This window comes from Diceros bicornis, chromosome 32 (genome assembly GCF_020826845.1).
Source record: "Diceros bicornis minor isolate mBicDic1 chromosome 32, mDicBic1.mat.cur, whole genome shotgun sequence".
In the NCBI taxonomy this organism is placed as follows: Eukaryota; Metazoa; Chordata; class Mammalia; order Perissodactyla; family Rhinocerotidae; genus Diceros; species Diceros bicornis.
In genome coordinates, this window is record NC_080771.1 from 1,355,426 (window position 1) to 1,375,114 (window position 19,689).

General features: G+C 35.4%; 1 protein-coding gene across 8 annotated transcripts in view; it reads left to right on the plus strand.

Moving 5' to 3' along the window:
• PHKB (phosphorylase kinase regulatory subunit beta) overlaps nucleotides 1–19,689 on the plus strand; it is a 215,184-nt gene that overhangs the window by 11,009 nt on the left and 184,486 nt on the right. For all 8 annotated transcript variants that reach the window (XM_058527748.1, XM_058527747.1, XM_058527750.1 and 5 more), the window contains 2 exons: nucleotides 16,175–16,264; nucleotides 18,089–18,227. In XM_058527748.1, the coding sequence (XP_058383731.1) occupies nucleotides 16,175–16,264; nucleotides 18,089–18,227 (229 nt within the window). The remainder of the gene's footprint in view (nucleotides 1–16,174; nucleotides 16,265–18,088; nucleotides 18,228–19,689) is intronic.

Genomic DNA, 19,689 nt, shown 5'->3' on the forward strand with positions numbered 1-19,689 from the left:
ATTTGGTCTTAGGCTAAGTGTTGGTAGAGAGCATTAATCATTTCTATTGATATTCTTTCTGCTTTGATGGGATTTTTTTTCCATTCAAACTGAGTCCCTTTTAAATATGGCTCATATAATCTAGTTGATTTTAGACCTTTTGTTTGTCTTAAACGTCTTTTAAATGGTCTGCCGATAACAGCGAAGTTTCCATGTTAAATATCTTTAATAAAGAGATATTTAAAATAAGAGCATGTTTTCTTAATTTACATATTTCTGAGAGTAGTTATCTTTGCTTTGTGGGGAATCTTTCTATGAGTTTTCTTGTTGAGGAAGATTTACTCTGAGCTAACATCTGTGCCAGTCTTCCTCTACTTTGTATATGTGTTGCCGCCACAGCATAGCTGATGAGTGGTGTAGTTCTGCCTCCGGGATTTGAACCCAAGATCCCTGGGCCACCGAAGTGGAGCATGCCGAACTTAACCACTACGCCACAAGGCTGGCCCTCTATGAGTTTTTAATCTGTTGTTTCTATCAGTTCAGAGATCCTTGTGTTTGGATATGTTATCTTGTTTTCATGGAAATAGACGATGAAGCTCAATTAATTTGTTATATCCACTTAATGCCAATTCTCAGTAGTCTTGCAGCTTTGATGATAATCATTTGCTCAGTGACCACAAGGATAAACAAAAATCCTAGCAGATGTACAGTTAATTATTATAATTTGGAGGAATAAAAAACTATTTGAGGATTGGAAATTATCACTAGACTCTTTTTCCTTCTGCATTACACTATACAATATTGATACTTGTACCAAAGACCTGTACCAAATTTAAGCTTTTCCTCAGTCCTATTTATTCTCCCTTTTAAATATTTCTTTAATATTCTCTCCCCCTGCATCCCTGCTGTCACTATCTTAATTCAAGGCCTTGGGATGAATGTTTTAACCAAAAGTAGACTCTTGTGCCTGCCTAGGACTCCCCACTTTTCTGGTGTCTTTCACACTGCCGAGAGACTTATCTTTCTAAAGTTTGGATCATGTAATGTCCTTACCTGAACCTGCCCAGTGGCTCTTCGTTATCCAAAGGATAAAATGCAGACTTGGAATTTGCTGTTCAGCATCCTCTACTGTTAGACTTCTGGATACCTTTTTCCAGCCTCCTCTCCCACTTATATTCTCTGCACCTTTATCATGAAGTTCCCTGTGTTAAATAGCCTTTCTGTGTAAGCTTAGTGCACTCCCATAATCTGTTATTCTGCTCCAGTGATCTCTTATCTTTATATATTTTCTGACACCCCCTTCCCTGCATCCCAGGTTTCAATTAATTGCTCTTCTGGTTACCATGTACTTTATACATGCTTCTTTTAGCTCTGATGTCATTGCATTGCTATTAGATAATTATGTATCTGTCTCCTTTCTAGGTTATGAAATCCTTCAGGTCAGAGACTGAATTGGTTGTAGCTTTGTATCAGTAGCCCATGATATAGGGCTTGGTGCTAGGGATTTAAAGTTGAATGAATTAATGAATCATGCTAAGAAGAATTAGTGCAATTGTGCTACAGAATGAACTTCCCAGCACTCTACATTGTCTACTTATTTCACCTTTTTGTTTGGTAAATAAAATTTGGTGAATTTATTTCTCAGCTATTTTTGAATAAGAACATGTTATTTTCATACTAAATATATTTCTTCCACTGGTCAAGTCTAAAAAGGTTCAAATTCAGAAAAGAAATATAATAGACCTTTTTTGTGTGTGTGTGTGAGGAAGATCAGCCCTGAGCTAACATCTGCCAATCCTCCTCTTTTTGCTGAGGAAGAGGGCTAACATCCATGCCCATCTTCCTCCACTTTATATGGGACACTGCCACAGCGTGGCTTGACAAGCAGTGCGTCAGTGCGCGCTCGGGATCCGAACCTGCAAACCCCGGGCAGCCGCGCTGTGTGCACTTAACCGCTTGTGCCACCTGGCAGGCCCCAGAAAAGAAATATAATAAATGAAACAAAATAATGACCTTAGTGTGTAATAACTTTGACTTGTTGAGGGCACTCTGGATTGTTCTCTTGAACTGTGGACAGCATCTCTAGGGCCAAGCTACATGGCTCTGACTGCCTTTGCCTCTTGCTTAGAAACCATGAGCAGTTTCTGTGTACTGACTTTTGCTTTCCCTGAAGGGAAAATGGAAGAAATCACATAGATTATTCATCTACATTGTTATCAAAATGTAAGTCATCAGTAGCATGTTTATTCTTTCACACATAGAGAAGGTCAACACAGTTTAATAGGTCTTTGTCTATCACAGGATAGACTTTACCTAAGATACCAAGAAATTTGAACTTGACACTTTGATTTCAGGAATATGGTAATGAAGGAGAATAAAATGATATACTTTTAAATGAAGAGGTAAAAAATTAGCTTCCTAAATCTTGCCATCTAGAGTAAGTTCGCAATTTTTCAGAATAAGAAATGATATAAAATCTATTTCTGTAAAAGTCTTAAATACAATGTTAAATAACACACTAGAGAAAAATTTCTGTTCATGTTAGACCTCTTCAGATCAGAGCCTAGCAGTTATTACATAGTTAAGTTATAGATGAGAGCTCTTCTTCTTGTGTGTTGCAGTTGTCTTGAACTAATAGAAGTAAAAGGAAGTGAAATCTAGGTAAAGGTCAGGTGCAAGTATAGGATGGTGGAAATACCTCATTTATACTGCTGACATGGACAAAGTGATCCATACTTGAATCAATACTTGAATTGCTTGGAAAACAGCTTAGTATTTTGGGCACAGTTGTTATTAAAGCAGTATTTCTGATTTAAATGTTACCTTAGAAGCAGGTTATATATTGCTGTGAATCTGTATTGTTTTCATAATAAGAAATGAAATTTTCAAGAGAAGACCCAAAATAATAACTAGGTGCTCCTGTTTTTTGTTTTGTTTTACCTGAAACAAAAGAAAACAAAGTATACTTCAGTGTTTACGTTCTTGCTCTTCTGCTTGCTAGCAATGTGACCTTGGATAAGTCACTTAACCTCAGTTTTTTTAATCTGTAAAATGGGAATAATAATAGTACTTACATATTAGGGTTGTGAGGAAATTATGCATATAAAGCTCTCAACATAGTACTTTGCACATGGTAAATGCCCAAGTAATATTAGCTGTTTTTATTATGATGTGGGTAATAATGAGATTATTATATTATTCTTTCCTTTTTGATCTCTTTGGTGAAAAGTGGATTTACATGTTTATATTCAATCTGGCATGTTGCGTATTGACAGCTCCCGTTAAGCATGGTGTTCTGGGCATACTGGTAAATTATATTAACATTGAGCTGTGTCCTTCTCTGCACCATAGAGGCCAAAATAATGAATTAAATTAAAAAAATCGGACCCCTGAAGAGGGAGTCAGGAGATCTTGTTTCTGGTGTTAATCTTGCTCTTAACTAGCTCTGCGTTCCTGAGCAAATTGTAAATTTCTCCATTAAAAAAGGGGCTTAGACTGATGCTTGTTCATGTTCCTTTCTGCTTCAAAATATCATGGCTTTTGGCCGTTGACTGTCAGGGTAGTCAGAGGAGAATATTTACAGGGCTTTAGGACCTCTGCTGTGTGATTTTAAGGCAGATCTTACAAGATGGGGAACTGGTTGGGGTTGGGCAGAGTTGATGACATGTTAGCTTTGGGTTGTTACAGCACTTAAGGTCTTGCAGCAAGCCTCCATGAAGAAGAGGGTAGTCTTGATGTTAAGCTGTTTTGGTTTGTTCATGGTTTTACCTTCTAAGGGTTATAGAGTTGGATTTTCCTAAGACAGTAAAGCTGCTATTTGATTTTGATACCCTCTTTTTTCCTCCTTTCCCCTTCTCTCTCTCATTTTTTACAAGATGGAGTTACTATCTCTGCAGAGTCCTGGATCTCCTTAAAAGGCAGATTCTGATTCAGTAGGTCTGGGATGAGGCCTGAGAGTCTGCAGTTCTAGCAAGCTGCCAGGCGAGGCCCTTGTGTTGCTGGATGGAGTGCACTCTGAGGAGCAAAAGTCTGTCTATATCACTATACTTGTTGAGCAGCGTCCTTTGTAACATCCTCATCTCTTCTCTGTCTTGCATTTTAGACTCTAGATCTTGGGCTCCCAATTAAGCATCCTCATGTTCCTAATCTTGACCTTAGTCTTTGGGTAAATATGTCATTATCAGCATCCCTGATTCCCATTAGGCACAATCTCACACTTACTCTGTGTGACCATGGCTGTTTCTGCAAGCCTCTTTTCACTAGTGTGGCTCTCTGCCTTTGTACCAGTTTGCTAGTCTACTCCAGTCTCTGACTTCTGGCCTGGATTTACCTGGACCAAATCTTTTTACTCAGCTGAGACAGTGCATTTGGGTTGCCAGTTTAGGGCTTCCATTTTGAAGCCATTGCTGTATATTAATAACATAAATTAAATTTTCCAGCAGATGTTATTAGAAATGACTACATATTATTCACATTTCCTTCTGGTCTCTTTACCATATGTGATTTCAGTAATTATGTTTAGTGATCCCTTCTATGTCTAGAGGACCGCATAGTCTCCATTTCAGTAGGCAGTTCTGCTCTGGGAGGTTATGACTGCCTCCATTTTCAGGGAGTTGCCTAGCCAATGGAATGGAGTTGAGAGGCATAATTGGTCAGCACTAGTGGTTAAGCTGACTTTTTTTCCCCCTGCCCAATTTATTTTCCACAGGTATTTCTTTGAGAAACTGAAGTGCTGATTGCTTGAAGATCTCTGTGGAGGCCCTTGGTGGTGGTGGTGGTGGGATCTGGTGTCTTTCATATCTCATGCAGCTTATCATTTAAAGCAGAATAATGCCAGTAAACACTGGTTTTAGAAGTCTTTTTTTCCTAGGCATCGTTATAAGATAAGATTCAGCAATCTTATAGAATGAACATAAAAATATGAGGGTAGGTGCTTCAAGTAATAGAATATAATTGTGTTTGAAAAGGACAGGAAACAGCAAGCTGTCTTCAAATTAACTACAAAAAACTAGCAAGTTCAGGGCTAATTTCCATGATGGTTTCATGTCACAGTAGTAGTTTAGTTTCATTTGCAATAGTAGAAGCTGAATACCTTAAATATCCATTGTCATGACTTCCATTTTCATTTCAATTTTTTGCTACAGTAAAATCTTTATAACTAAAATATAATGCAAATTAAAGTACAGCAAAATTGTAATAGTCTTAGTGTTCACCCAGAGTTATATTCTTTCAGTTTTGTGTTACATAAAAAACTAATAGTCCGTGAAAAATATGGTAAAGTTAAGCTACACTTAGAATAGACATGAAGAATTTTAAGCCAAACTAGATGGTTTGAATAGTGTATTGCTTGATGAATAATATACTTAGACCTAAAAGAATGCCTATTATAGTATTCCAGTTCTATAAATTTAAATGTATGTATTGGAAGGTAGAGTAATTTACATTTTAATATTTTCATGTTAGCATGGGTGTGGCAGCCTAATACTCATCCTACACTTCTTAATGAGAGATTTGGTTCTGCCCCCAAGGGTCTTGAGTTCGCTTTGTCTCCCTAGAGACAGCCTGCTTTTCTGGGATGTTTGACAATTAGCCCTAATTAGACTTGGAGATTGTTGGTGACTTGTTAGTGAAATTAAGGTTAGCTCTGAATAGTCATGCTTCAGAAATAATTATTATTTTGGTTATAAAATTTTATTGAAGACCTGTTAGCATCATTCCTATGTAGCACAGGGTCACATTCTAGTGGAGTTTTTCTCCCTCTTCCACCCTAAGTAATGCTCCTTCCTCTGGCATGGTTAGAGAAAGTGATAATCTTGGTTTCCGTCAGCTCGCGCGCATAGGCACTAAGCTATGTATAGCAACCCAAGGGTACTTTAATATCACATTTACAGCTCAAATTCCACTCAATTATCTTTTTCTGTTTCTTAAAAATTACTAATTATTTAAATTGCTGTTTTAAAATCACTGTGGAGGGCATCCATTCTTGCTTTGATCAAGAAGATTCTGATGTTAACCTGACAAAGCCAATTAATCAAGAATTCCTTGATTTTTTACTAGCGACCAGTCCAGTGCTAAGTGGTGGAGGAGGTTCAAAAGCATAAGGATGGAGAAGGGAAGGCAATTAGTATTTAATATACACTCTGCTAGTTTCTTTACTTAAAATGTTTCATTTGAGTCTCACAACAGCCCTATGAGGTTATATGATTTTCTCCACTTTACAGATGAGAAGACCTAGCTCAGAGAGAGCCCAAGTCCTGGAAGTGATATAGCTATGATTGTAGGCCAGGTCTGCCTGTTCTCAAAACCCATGCTCTTTCCACAGCTTCTTGGGTTTTAAGACAGTCTCCATCCAGGAGTTTCTTTACCCTTTGGGGTTGACGGGGAGGGGTAGAGGAGAGCAGGCAGACCTCTCTTTTACTTGATTGAACCTTGGGTTTAACCTTATTCACTAAAGAGTGAAAGTTGGCTTGTAAAAGACATGACTTGGATTCCATGCAAGAAAGTTTGGTCACTTAATGATTTTATTGTAGGTGAGTCTTTACAAAAGGCAGTTCATCGACACATACCCTCAGGACAGCCTTCAAGCAAATTGCCAAAGTCTGAGGGTATAGGGTAGGAAATGGCAGTGCCATATCTGCCCTGTTTTACTTAGCCAATGGTCTAAACTTCACTGCGTTTTGATGAGAAGAAAATTAACTAGCATTCATGATCTACAAACTCTATACTGTCTTTCTGAAGTATTTCTAGTTTTATTCTGGTTGTGAATATTTTTATTCCTATGGTCAGCTTACTTTGCTAATTCATAGTTTATTGTTATTTTTTTCAGTTAACATTCAAGACTTCCTCTAGTCATGCCTACTGTACAAAGTGTTATCAGGGCAATTTTTAATTAGTAGTAATAACATTCATATTAAATGCATTGCTGAACTTTGCCAAGACGAGAAATATAGACCAGGCTTCACCGAAGTGTAAATGATAAATAGAAATGGTTCAGTTCCATTTTTCAAATGCTGCGTGGCTTGAAAGTGTTATTTCTGTAGGACTTGTGTAGAATAACATGTGAGAGAAAAATGCCTATGTCACATGTTTTCATCACTACAATAACAGAAGACATAATAAAATTAAATATTTCTTGTAAAAATTGGGAATGATGTATAGGGAATTTTTTTCTCTTCCGTGTAATTCAATTAATATTAACCTAAGACTCTGTCATTTAAGTCTTAGAGGTTTGGAATTTAAAATTTTTGCTTGTAGTATAAGTAAGAAATAATGACTCGGGGTTTCTCTTGAGGAATCTTATATGTTCAGATTAGTATTATGCTCTATAAAGTGGCCCACTTGTAAGGCTGTACACATTTATTCTAGTGATCAAATCATTTTTAATAATATCCTTTTGTGATTTCATTCAGGCCCTCCTTTATGAGTGATAGACTAATAGAACAGAATAGAATAAAATAGAAGAATAGAACAAGTTGAATTACTTTATGTTCACAGCCTAGGTTATTGATGAGAGAGTCTTACTTAACTTCATCTGCCCTGATGAATCATCTTACTCATTGCAGCTGATTCTGAGTAACTTTTGGAAAATTTTATATATCAGAGGATATTAATTCCATTTGTTCAATAAATATTTATTGAGTACTCACTGTGTACCAGGCACTGTTGGCACTGGGGTTATAGCAGTGAATGAAACAATTGCTGCTGAGGACATTTAATAACTTCTGCCACTTCTGAATGCATTTTTTTTCCCCTAAAGAGGAGTTCCAAAAACTTTTTAGAAAGATGAGAATTGTTGGAATACAGCTCTGACTTCACAGAAATGGTACAAATTCGTGGTACATTATGGCAAGGTGCTCAACTAGACTACAAATAAGAAAGGAAAATGAAACAGCTAATTGAGTGATTGGTATTCATAAGGTCAACACGTGAAACATCAACCAGCTTTAATATCCTTAAATAGATTTTATAGGCCATACTCCTTCTTTAAAGGTCACTGGAAGAACTTAATACCTTTTTATTAAAAATAAAATGGGAACAGTGAATGGCCTTTTCACATCTTATTTGAATAAGTTGAATAGGCAAATTTTACTTCATTTTTATAAAGTTGTGTTATTTCATATTTACCATTTCATATTTTACATTTAAAATGTGTTTTACCCAACTTGCTATGGAGAAACATACAGAATTAAACATACAGAACTATGATAATAAATTGGGGTTAAGTAAATGTATGTATACATGTACATATAATTTTGGAGCAGTCTGTTGTTTAAGGCAGAAAATGAAGGCAAGAATTAAGGGCTCTTAACTCTTCTCAACCAAGCATTTTTTTGAGATTTCATGGTATAGGGAAAAGAGCACATATACAGTTTGTCTTCAGAGAGCCCTGTGTTCAAATTCAGACCGATATTTAGTCACTTAACTTCTTTGTGCCTCAATTTAATGCTAACCTCATAGCTTTGTTAGGATGATGAAATGGGACGATGTGTATAAAGTATCCTGTACAATGCATAGCGGTAGGCATTCAAAATTTCCCTTTCCCATTTAAAAAAAATTATATAATGTTTAGACAATTAGGAATATATAGTAAAAATCACTGTCCTCTCCCCAGTAGTAATTATTTTTAAAAGTTTGGTGTGGCTTCTTCTGGGCTTTTGAAAGTCCTTAGTTATCTATATATGCATATACATTTGTGAACAGCACACGTGTAACGTTATTTTGCTTAGTTTTGCAACACACAGTGTACTGCATACCTTGTGTTATGACATTACTTTTTCACACTATATTTTTGTTGGTCTTTCATGTTATTACAAATAGATCTATCTCATTCCTTTAACTGTTTCAAGGTACAAACGTTGAATGGAGGTGTCAGAATTTATTCATTCCCCTACTGGAGGCACATTTATTCCTTAATGTTTTAAATTTTTGTGCGTGGTGAAACTGAACAGTATAGAAAATCATGGTTTAAGTTCTGTTTTTTTGTTTTGCTAGTTACTGATGATCTTAATACTTAAAGTGTGGAGTTATGTATAGTGTATATCTTTTAACTAGAAAAGTTAACTTATATCCATTCTAAAGTTAGTAAGATAAGTTTTTCAGTTTGTCTCATCATGAAAGTCTGAAGAGATGGGACTTGATCATTAAACAGAGGATGTGGATGGGGCAGTATCAGGAGATAGCCTGTGAGAATACAGTTGTAAACTGGTCGTCAAAAGTTTCCTGAAACATTTTGTCAGCTTCTCTCTTTCTTTTCCTTCCTTCCTACCAAACATTTGCTGCCATATACTATGTATTATATATGGTCCTTGTTATTGATCAGCTTCCAATGTAGTATAACACATTAATCAAATAGTGAAAATAAAATGTATTGTGATAAGCAAGAGCTGTAATGAAGGTATTTACAAAGTGCTGTAAGATTGCAGAAGATGGGACAGTTAACTCTGCCTGTGGGAATTCAAGAAGGCCTCCCCCTAATCGTGTGGATCACCCACTTCAATTCAGTAAATATTTATGGAGAACCTCTTAGTGCCAGCATTAGGGATACAGAGTTGAGAATGTATTGGAATACCTTGTCCTTCCTATAGTAGTATCCTTCTAGTTTTTATAAGTGGAGGAGTAAAAGGGAATTTTAAGATGAAGAAACTATCATCTGAAGTTAATGATGTAATTTAAATTTCAAAGTTGCTTGAAAATATATTGTATCATATTTGGATGATACATAGGATAAACATATAGATTATTTTACTCTGGAAACCCTCGCTATCTTAGCAGCTCAAAAACTAATGCTTTAATAATTTACTGATAAACCACAGATGTGGTTTGCATATATTTTGTATGTTCACATCCGAGGCTTATCTGTTTGCTCTCCCGTACCTTCCTGGTTGGCACACTTCCTGCCCTCCTCACCTTCTCTGCATGCGTATATGAGTACAAGGAATATACAAACCACATGAAACTATTTGACCCTTTACAATACAAAGTCTTCAGAGTCTGCTTAGTTCTTGATAATCTTGTGGAATATGTTAGCTCAGGGAGTTTGGTTCTTTCCTGTTTCTTTGTACCTACTTTGTTATTAGTTTATTAGCATCTATGTTGTTCCTGGCTCTGAAAAATCACAACTCTTAACATGTCCTATATTTATAAAATTAGCTGCTTATTATTAGCTAAGGCAAGTGAAGATTCTGAAGTTGCAATCGTTAGAGCTGGTGAACTTCAATTTGTTCAATTCTCGAAGTTAGAGAATCATTAATAAAACGCAGATGGGAGATACTGATTGATTCTCTCCTAGGGGTAAGATTCTACTTTCACAAATTTTGTGTATTTTTCTGCTAGAAACCAAGACCCATAGAAAAATTAAAGTATGCTGTTTATGTTTTAACTTTGTGTCAATATCCAGTAATGAGTGCTACATAGAATACTTTCAAAAAATCAATATATGTTGCTCCAAGCAAAGAGGATTTTCAGAGACATTAATGCAACCACACTTAAAGCTGACTATTAAGCTATTTGTAAACATCATATGTCCATGATAGGTTTGAAATCTTGCATAAAATTGTTATATCTGTAAGAAAATATAAGTAGGCCAAATGCTACATTATTAGATACTAGAGTTTTTATGTAGCTTTTGAAAATTAAGTCGTATTATTTCAAGAGGAAATGGTCTGTTGACTCACTTAACTGGAGATGTTCCCTGCTTATAATTTAGGATAAATGAATCTTTCTATTCAATATTTTGTAACCTGAAAAAAAAATTGGACCAATTTGATCTTTTTAAAAAGTATGGAATTCACTACTTACTTTAAAAGCAGTTTAGAAAACAAATTTCTAGTGGATCAAATACCTAAATGCGAAAATTTATATTTTTACGTAACAAAAAACTGAGGTGAAAATTGAGGTGACTATATGTATAACCTAGGGGTTGCCTTTTTAAACAGAAAGGAAAACTAGAACCAAGTGAGGAAAGATAGATATATTTGACTATTAAAAGTCTTTATCCTGTAACATTAGTATACTAATGAAAGCTCAGGGGAAAATATTTGAAATAGAAATGTTAAATAGCAAACAAAATATACAAACAGCTCTTGGAAGTTGATGACAAAAACACTAACAGAGCAATAGCAAATGGCAGTAGGGTGTAGGCAGTTCACGGAAGAGCAAATCCAAACGGCCGGTGTGACAATATTCTCAAACTCACTCATAGTGTGGGAAATGAAAATCAAGTGCAAGTGAGATGCTGCTTTACTTAAAACTTTTGAAAGAATGGAGCATTTACATTTCTGATGGGAATGTGAGTTATACCTTTTTAAAAAATGCACTTTGCCCTTATTTTGTAAAAAGTACATTGATCATTTAATTCAGTACTGCTTCTAGGAATTTAGACCAGAGGTGGGCAAACTTTTTCTATAAAGGGCCAGATAGTTGATATTTTAGACTTTGCAGACCATATGTTTTTTGTCACAACTACTAAATTCTATGTGACATCACTGAATGCAGAGTTGGGAAGAGATGTGTTGTAATATGCTGTCATAATCTATTTCCAATGTACAGATATATAGATGCAAATAAATTCAAGAGCATATGTAATAGTAAAATGTAGTAAAATAAATTAGGAAGCAATGTTTTGAATGTTTATTACCTTTGTTTTTAATAATTATTTAGTTGTAAATTTACATCATTTAATTTTCAGTTATGGCTGTGTTTCATACCCAGCTCCCAAAATTCCTGAAAAGTTAACAGTTGCCTCTCTCCAGCTGGTACTTGCAGGCTCCAGCGTATTACTGGCTATATCTGTGTATAAGGATGTTTGGCAGTATTGTTTATAATAGCAAAACCAGGAAACAAATTATATACCCACTGGTAGGGGCGTAGTTGAGTAGGTTGTACTGTGTCAACACCTTGGAATATATAGCAGCCATTAGCAAGAACCGTTGCCTTTGGTGATTGCCATGTGTGTTGTTAAACCAGAGGAGCATTTGCAAGGATGAGTCTATTTCATGATCTCATTTTTCTAAAACACTCTTTCCTCATTTATGCATGTGTGTTTGATTTATAAACATAGAAAAAAGTATGGTTACCTGAGATTGAGGATAGAAGAGGGTAAGAGGTGAGGTAAGGGAAAAAAAGGAATAATGTCTATGATAAAAACAGCATGTATGTTATGATTCCATGTGTAGTAAATTGTATGTATGTTTATATATACTGCCTGAAGAAATGCCTGAAAGAAATGTACCAAAATGTTAATGATGCCTGTCTTAGGGTGATGGAATTTTGTCTTTTTTTTTTTAAATCTGAAAAGAAATTATTTTAATTGAAGGAGAAAATGAGAATCCTGTAGGCCTTTTATGGATTTAGATTTATAATAAAATTCTCTATCCTGTGAAAAGGCATACTTGAGTCAGTGTTTTAATAAAATTTAACCTGTTAGTGGTATACTTTCTTCACTTAAACCTTTTCATGTGTATCACTTCAAAAAAAATCTTAGTAGGTAATATGTTGTTTCATAAGACATGTATAAGTTTTAGAACTATGATATTAAGTATATGTGCATATATGTACATATGTTTATGACTTCATGTCCTCCTAGATTTCAGTTGTTATCTTCATATTTAAAGGGCAATTCGTTATTTGGTATTGCTCTTATTTTCAGAGATTACAATGCAGGAGTTCCTTGTTCTCCAAGCCCCACAGGGGGACTGAATTTTCCTGTCCTCTGTCTTTAAAGGAACTCCCCACCCTGTTTTGTGTCACCCTTATTCAAAACCTTACCTTTCTCTCTAATCTGTAAGCCTTGGTAGCCTGCTAGATGTATGGTCCAGAGTCTTATGCATACACTGTACTTATTAATTGAATGAATAAATAGTGGTATTTATCTTAGTCTATCATCATACATGGAACAATGATAAAGCTCCTTCAGGGATCATCAAAGTCTTGATTAATAACATTTTTGTCTGTATTAAAGAGCTTTGAATCATATAATAAAAAGTACTATGCCAAAATAGTAGACTATTGATGTTTTGGTTTGCTGGTCAGTCTTCTACCTTGAATTTCCTCTTGGATCATCTCTTTTATTCTTTTAATGGTTGCTGTTTGAATTACCAGTGCTATTTGTTACTTCTTAAGAGCCTTCTCACAGCGCTCAGAAACCTTCTAGGTGTTTTATAGTGCAAAATTCAGAAAGTTTATGCCTTTGTTAAGTTGTTACTCCTTCTTAATATTGTTTTTGTCTCGTGGAAATATCTTGGGAACCTCTTTCTTTAGTCTTCTTGTTAGTAAATAGCCCTCTTTGCCATTATAGAGCCGTAATATTTCTCTTCAAGCAGCAACTTCTGCTGCTGCTGCTTTTGTATTGTTCTTTGGCAGTTTATCTCTTTGACAATAATGTGTTCTGAAATGAAGCTGTAGATTGTGTTTTTCTAACACAAGGGGAATTGACAGGTGAAAAATCAGATCACATGTTTAAACTCATTTTACAAACTTGATAGCTGATAAGTTTCATCTTACTTTGTGATGTTTGGATATAGGCATAATTCAAATGGGAAAAACATGGAAGGAAAAATTTACATTTTAAAAATTCATTTCATTTTGAACTCTAAACATTTATTAGAGTTTTCTTTTGCCTCTTTTTCTTTGTCTTTGGGAATTCATGCTCCATTGTTTGCTTTCTCCTGCACATTTTTATTTGTATTGATGCTTTTCAGATGTCTAATTCTTGTTTAAAATGTAACCATTGATTACTTTTCCTTTGACTTCAGATTTGTGGTACTGTTCACCATATATTGTGTGGAACATCCTTGTTTAATTTTATCCAGTTGCTTCAGAAGCACTATTATGATGATCACTAAAGTGTTAACGTTTGTCTAGCCAGGCTGCTGTGAATTCACTGTGGGCTTTCTTTGAGGATATAGGAAGGTATGAAAAAATATTGATTCCTAGTGAATTAGGGATTTTACTTTTACTCTTTTCTGCTATGCTTTGAACATCTTCTCTTTTGGCTCTTACTGAATAGTTATTTATTTTCTTGAAATATCTGGTTTTCTTTTGTTTATTTATTGCTGCTTCTAAGAAATTCCACTGGTGATTTTTTGTGTGTGTAAGGAAGATTAGCACTGAGCTAACATTTGTTGCCAATCCTCCTCTTTTTGCTGAGGAAGATTGGCTCTGAGCTAACATCTGTGCCCATCTACCTCTATTTTTACATGGGACGCCTGCCACAGCATGGCTTGATAAGTGGTACGCAGGTCCGTGCCTGAGATCCGAACCTGTGAACCCTGGGCCGCCAAAGCAGAGTGTGCAAATTTAACCACTATGCCACTGGGTCCCATTGGTGATTTTTATTGAGAAACAGATGACAGATCATTTTAGTCTTTTTTGGGAGATGAGGATCACCTTAAATGTAATAGCACTTTGAAAAATAAATTTTTTTTCACTCCAAAAACCATAATACAATGTCATTAAAACAATCTTTCAAAATAAATTCACCTACCATTATAATGCAGGTGGATTTAGTTTTGCATATTCTGTTTCAGTCTTTATCCATATGCACATGCATTGTTTACCTAATTGTAATGAAAGTATATGTGCAACTTTTGATGATTTTAGTTTTCTTATATAAAGCAAAATATTAGCTCTACTAATAGAGATCTAAATAAAAACAGACATTTTATTCATCCACAATCCTTCCAACCCAGCAAAGGTGTCTCCTTAAACTTTATATATATCTATGCACAATTTAAAACTTGTGATGATTTGTACCTGATTTTATTTTATTAATTATTGGATGAGCTTCACTGGGAATGTGTAGATTCCCAGAGCTTGGCACCTAATGTGCAAGTCATGGCTGTATTATTCCTTCCCAACTGCCAGGCTGCCCAGATACTTAAACCCAACTAGAGCTAAGTGAATGCAGGGAGGCAGAGGGCACGGCTGGGCCCTTGCCTCCTGTACAGGAGTCCTAGTGCTTTCCTGTCTAAGTTGATAGGTCTACCCCTTCTTCACCATGGGGTCATTCTGGTTGGTGTCGTTGTGAAGACTCTTTTAGAAAATCTCTTCACTCAGAGCAGGTCATTTCGTATTCCCTGTTTTTATCCACAAATCATCTCTCTTTCCAATAGATGATAATGGACCTATTGCCTGAATATGTAAATCCTTTTCTCATTTCCTTCATAATGTTTATCTGCCTAGACATAAAGGGATTCTAATACCTTGGCTTTAAACTAGCATACTGGACATAATTTTGCAAACGTAAATGCTTTAATTTTCTTTAAAAACAGCTTCTTAATGCATGCCAACACGATTTCTCCTCCAGGTGAGTTATAGGTTCACTCTTGTGCTGTGTCGTTAGACTATATGACATGCATTATCTGAAACCGGAGGTGGATTAATTGTGACCTTGAGATGTTTATGATTTCTGAGTGCTTTTAGTGGGAGTGAGAGACAGTACTTAGTCTGATGGCTGAAGTTTCAGATGTCTTCTTTTCAGTCAGCGGTTGAGAAGTACACTAGTCAAGTGAACAATTTTCTGTATCCATTTTATGGCAAATTATCATGATTATTGTGTATTCTGTAGCTTTTGAGCACTGTGCTCTGCTAACACCTTGGAGTAGTTTTTGTGGCTGAGAAGTAGAAATGCTTTCTGCTTATAGTCTGGATAATAAGGCAAGAATATCATCTACCTAGGAGAAAGTGGAGAATTTCAGTATGAAAACCATCTGAATATTTGTGGAGTGGATGATTTTGGAACATATCGGCATTATCTTTTTCCTTGAGGCTTTTGGGGTGTGATCGTTTGATAGAAAATTGCCTGATGAAGCATGAGCATAAGGAATAAGGTTTGGATTTCAGGGCATGTAAGTAGGTATATTTCTCAAAGGGAACTGAAATTATTGAGCTAGTGACTACCACCTGAGTAATAGTGATATTTCAATTGTTAGGACCAGTGTACATGTGAGTTAGTTGGATTCACTGCCAGGGGTGGGGGGGGTATCCCATAACATTTAGAACCCTCCTATACTTATTACAATGGTGCTTTCTGCTCTCTCCTTCCCCCACCAAAAATTTGACCAGTAGTGAAATATGATAGTTTACATATAAAAACAAAAATTAGATTGTAAGTAGTGCTTCTTCATTTGTTTAAAAGTTTTGTTTGTTTATCTGGATGAAAATGACTGAATTTGATGGGTTTTCATTTTTCTTTTAGGCTCAGTTTATGAACCTCTTAAAAGCATTAACCTTCCGAGACCTGATAATGAAACTCTGTGGGATAAATTGGATCATTATTACAGAATTGGTAAGCAAAACCTGAGGAGAACATGTCCTTAGGAAGCTATGACTAGGCTTTCCTCTGCCTTAGTTATATTGCGTACATTATGTGGATGGTGGTGTTCTCTCATTGGATGCTGCGGTAGTTTCAGTGCTTAGGCAGCTATACATTCCAATTGCATATTGATACCGGGACTATAAAAGGAATCCAGCTAGTCATATCTGTCCCTGAAAACTGTCACCAAGTCCTCTGTGTCCTTTTAGCCTTCCTAAACATAACCAGATTTGAAACTAGAGGCTATTCTGGATTAATACTTACACAAACAAAGATTTTGCAGTATTTATTGCTCATTTACCTATACATGGTTCCTGGGTAGTTCTGAATCTTTTATATCCATTTCTAATTCATTGAGATACAAAAGGTAATCTCAGGTTACTGTTACTAATATCAGGTCCCTGGGTTTTTTTGTTTGTTTGTTTTGTTTTGTTTTTGTCAGGATCAGCCTGGCAAATTTTGTTTTTTAATATGAGTAAGCAACTGTGAGATATGTATGTATGCAACTTCTCTTTGTTCATCAGACCATAAGTTGGAAATGCCTATTAATTTTTTGTGAGTTTGCTCCTTGTGCCATTTACTTGGCTTAGTATGGCAAATAATATAAAATTTCATTTATTTGTCTTCCCTAAGATAAGGACTTTTTGTTTGTTTAAACCTCATGTAAAACCTTAATTTAACTTATTTTGGTCAAGGTTCTGGTATATATTCTATTCTTTTATCTATTTTTATTTTATCTATTTTTTTTATTGCCCTTTTATTACCTTTGTAGCCATAACTAGCTAAAGAGATTTAACTACCTTTTTAAAGAAATGTCAATAGTTTACTTCAGACTATGAGGGCCAATTCTTTACTCTGGGAAAAATAACAAATAGCCTCATCTTCTAAAAGCAATGATAATGTCAGTTTAGTCTGAGAAAAAGAAAGAGAAATTTAATTTCTTTTAATTTAATTTAATTTCTTTGATCTCTTTGAAGGACCAGAGTGCTTTGGACCTTTGAAACACTATCCTAAAAGTAGTTGACATGGCAATCTAGATTAGATTAATGTATTTTTGGGAAAAACATTACTCATCCATTTATAGTTATTAGACAAGAATAAAACAACTTTTAGGAAATGTAGTTTTAGTGTGTTTATTTTTCTATTTTATGACTTTCATAAAAGATAATAAAACATTAATTTCAGACTTCTTTTATTATTTAAGTGAAATGTTCACAAAATCAGCTTACTTTCTGTTTTCATGTTATATTAGGATAGGATTCAGTTTTGAAATGTTAAACATATCCTTAACCTGCACAATATAATATGTAAAGTGAATATATTCCTCTGAAGACCAGGCACAAATTAGTTGTTAGTGAAAAATAGGATTCTGACCTGTTTAACAGTTGAGTTGGCTTTGGGGTGAGCGATTGCATGCCACTCTTTGTTGTACATTTGCATTGTGTTTCCCTGTTAAACTGATTTGTTGAAAATATGCTTAGTTTTTTAGTTGATATTTTTTTTTCTGTACCTGATGTTGCCTTATAACAGTTATTGACATTAACCAGGGTTTGCTAAAGGCTTTTTAAGTTCTGAGTAGCCGAGTCCTTTCCTCAACAGTGGGAAGACTCCTTCATGCAGGGTGGATTCCCGCTTAGGCTGGAGTAACCTACATGAAGTTGTTTGTACATCTTTAAAAGTTTTATACTACAGCTGAGTTTAGAAACAACAAAATTTTCAGAAGTGGGATGAGGATGAGGAAATCCAAGGAAAATGGATGGCTGTACAATTCATTCTTTTTCTTGTCTTCAATTGCAGTCAAGTCAACTTTGCTGCTGTATCAAAGTCCAACCACGGGTCTCTTTCCCACTAAAACATGCGGTGATGATCGGAAGGCCAAGATCCAGGACAGTCTGTACTGTGCTGCTGGGGCTTGGGCTTTGGCTCTTGCCTACAGGTGGGCTGGTGTGTGTACTGCTAGTAACTCCAAGTCTAGGTAATAGGGATTTGTTCGCCCAAGACAAACTGGGCAGCTGTCGTTGGACTCTGCTGCTGACTTACTGCGTGACCTGTGACTGCTCACATCTCTTTTTCGGCCTCTAAACCTTTTAGTTTTCCTGAGGGTTTATATGAGACTAGTTCTAACATTTTACACCTTTGTGACCAAAATTTTTCATCTCTGTTTGTAAATCAGCATCAGTCTTTGGCAGAATGAACTGCCCATTTTCATTGAGCTGGTTGGTTTCAATCATAGAGAGAATTGATGGTGATTGAATTTTGCAGGTGATAAAACTGGAGGCTAGAGTAGTTAAAAGATTTGTTCAAAATTACACAACTAGTTAATGATAGAGCCAGCGCCAGGACTCCTTTTCTTTCCCCTCCCCAGTTTAGTGTTTTTCCCACTGCAGTTCACTGGAGTATCACTTGTTAAATCTGGTTGTAAGTCAAATAATTATTTATAAAGTAAAAAAAAATTCTTTCACTATACCAAATTTCTCCTTACCTTATTTATTTCATTATATATGGAAAACATCCAATGTGGGTCCTGACACGTAGTCAGTAGTAATACATTTTAACCGTTATTAAGATTAGGTTTCTGAATATTAATTTTCTGAGGGTGACACATACATATACTTCCGATTTGCAAATTGTATCTTTCACATGAACATGATTCCTCTGTCTTAAATCATCAATGTGTTGCATTTGTAAAAGAAAATCAAATACTACTGAGTAATCACTTTCAGCACACTTGTTTGCTAATATCACTACAAGCCTTTCTTTACATATTGTATTAAAGCACAGTATAGCTTTTGTTAAATGTCAAGCTACTACTGGTCTTAGGAGTACAAGGAGCACCAATAGCACCTTAACCAAGTGGTAAAGCCGGTAATGGCACAGACTGACATTAGGTGCCTCCTGATGTGACACAATGGTAAGTACACATCACCCATGTTGACTTCTTACCAAAATGTTTAGGTGGATCTACCTGTGAATAAACAATCAGACAAAGCCAGATCGTGGCTACTTGTAAGATGACTTGCCTGGACTCTTAAAAGATGTAGCTATCAAAAAAGATGAGAAAATAGGTGTGAAGATGTTTAGATTGAGAAAGACTAAAGAAATATGACAACCAAATGCGTTGTATGATCCTTGATTGGATCATGCATTAAAAAAAAACACTGTAAAGTATATTTTGGGGATAATTGGATAAATTTGATATAGACTATATATTAGATAATGTAGTATTAGTATTAAATTCCTTGGGTGTGATAGTGATATTATTGTTATGTAGGAGAATGTCCTTATTTTTAGGAGATAGTTTTGAAGTGTTTAGGGATGATGATGTTTGTAGCTTACTTTCAAATAGTGCAGAAAATAAATTATAGATAGAGAATGCAAGCTAATTTTAGCAATTGATG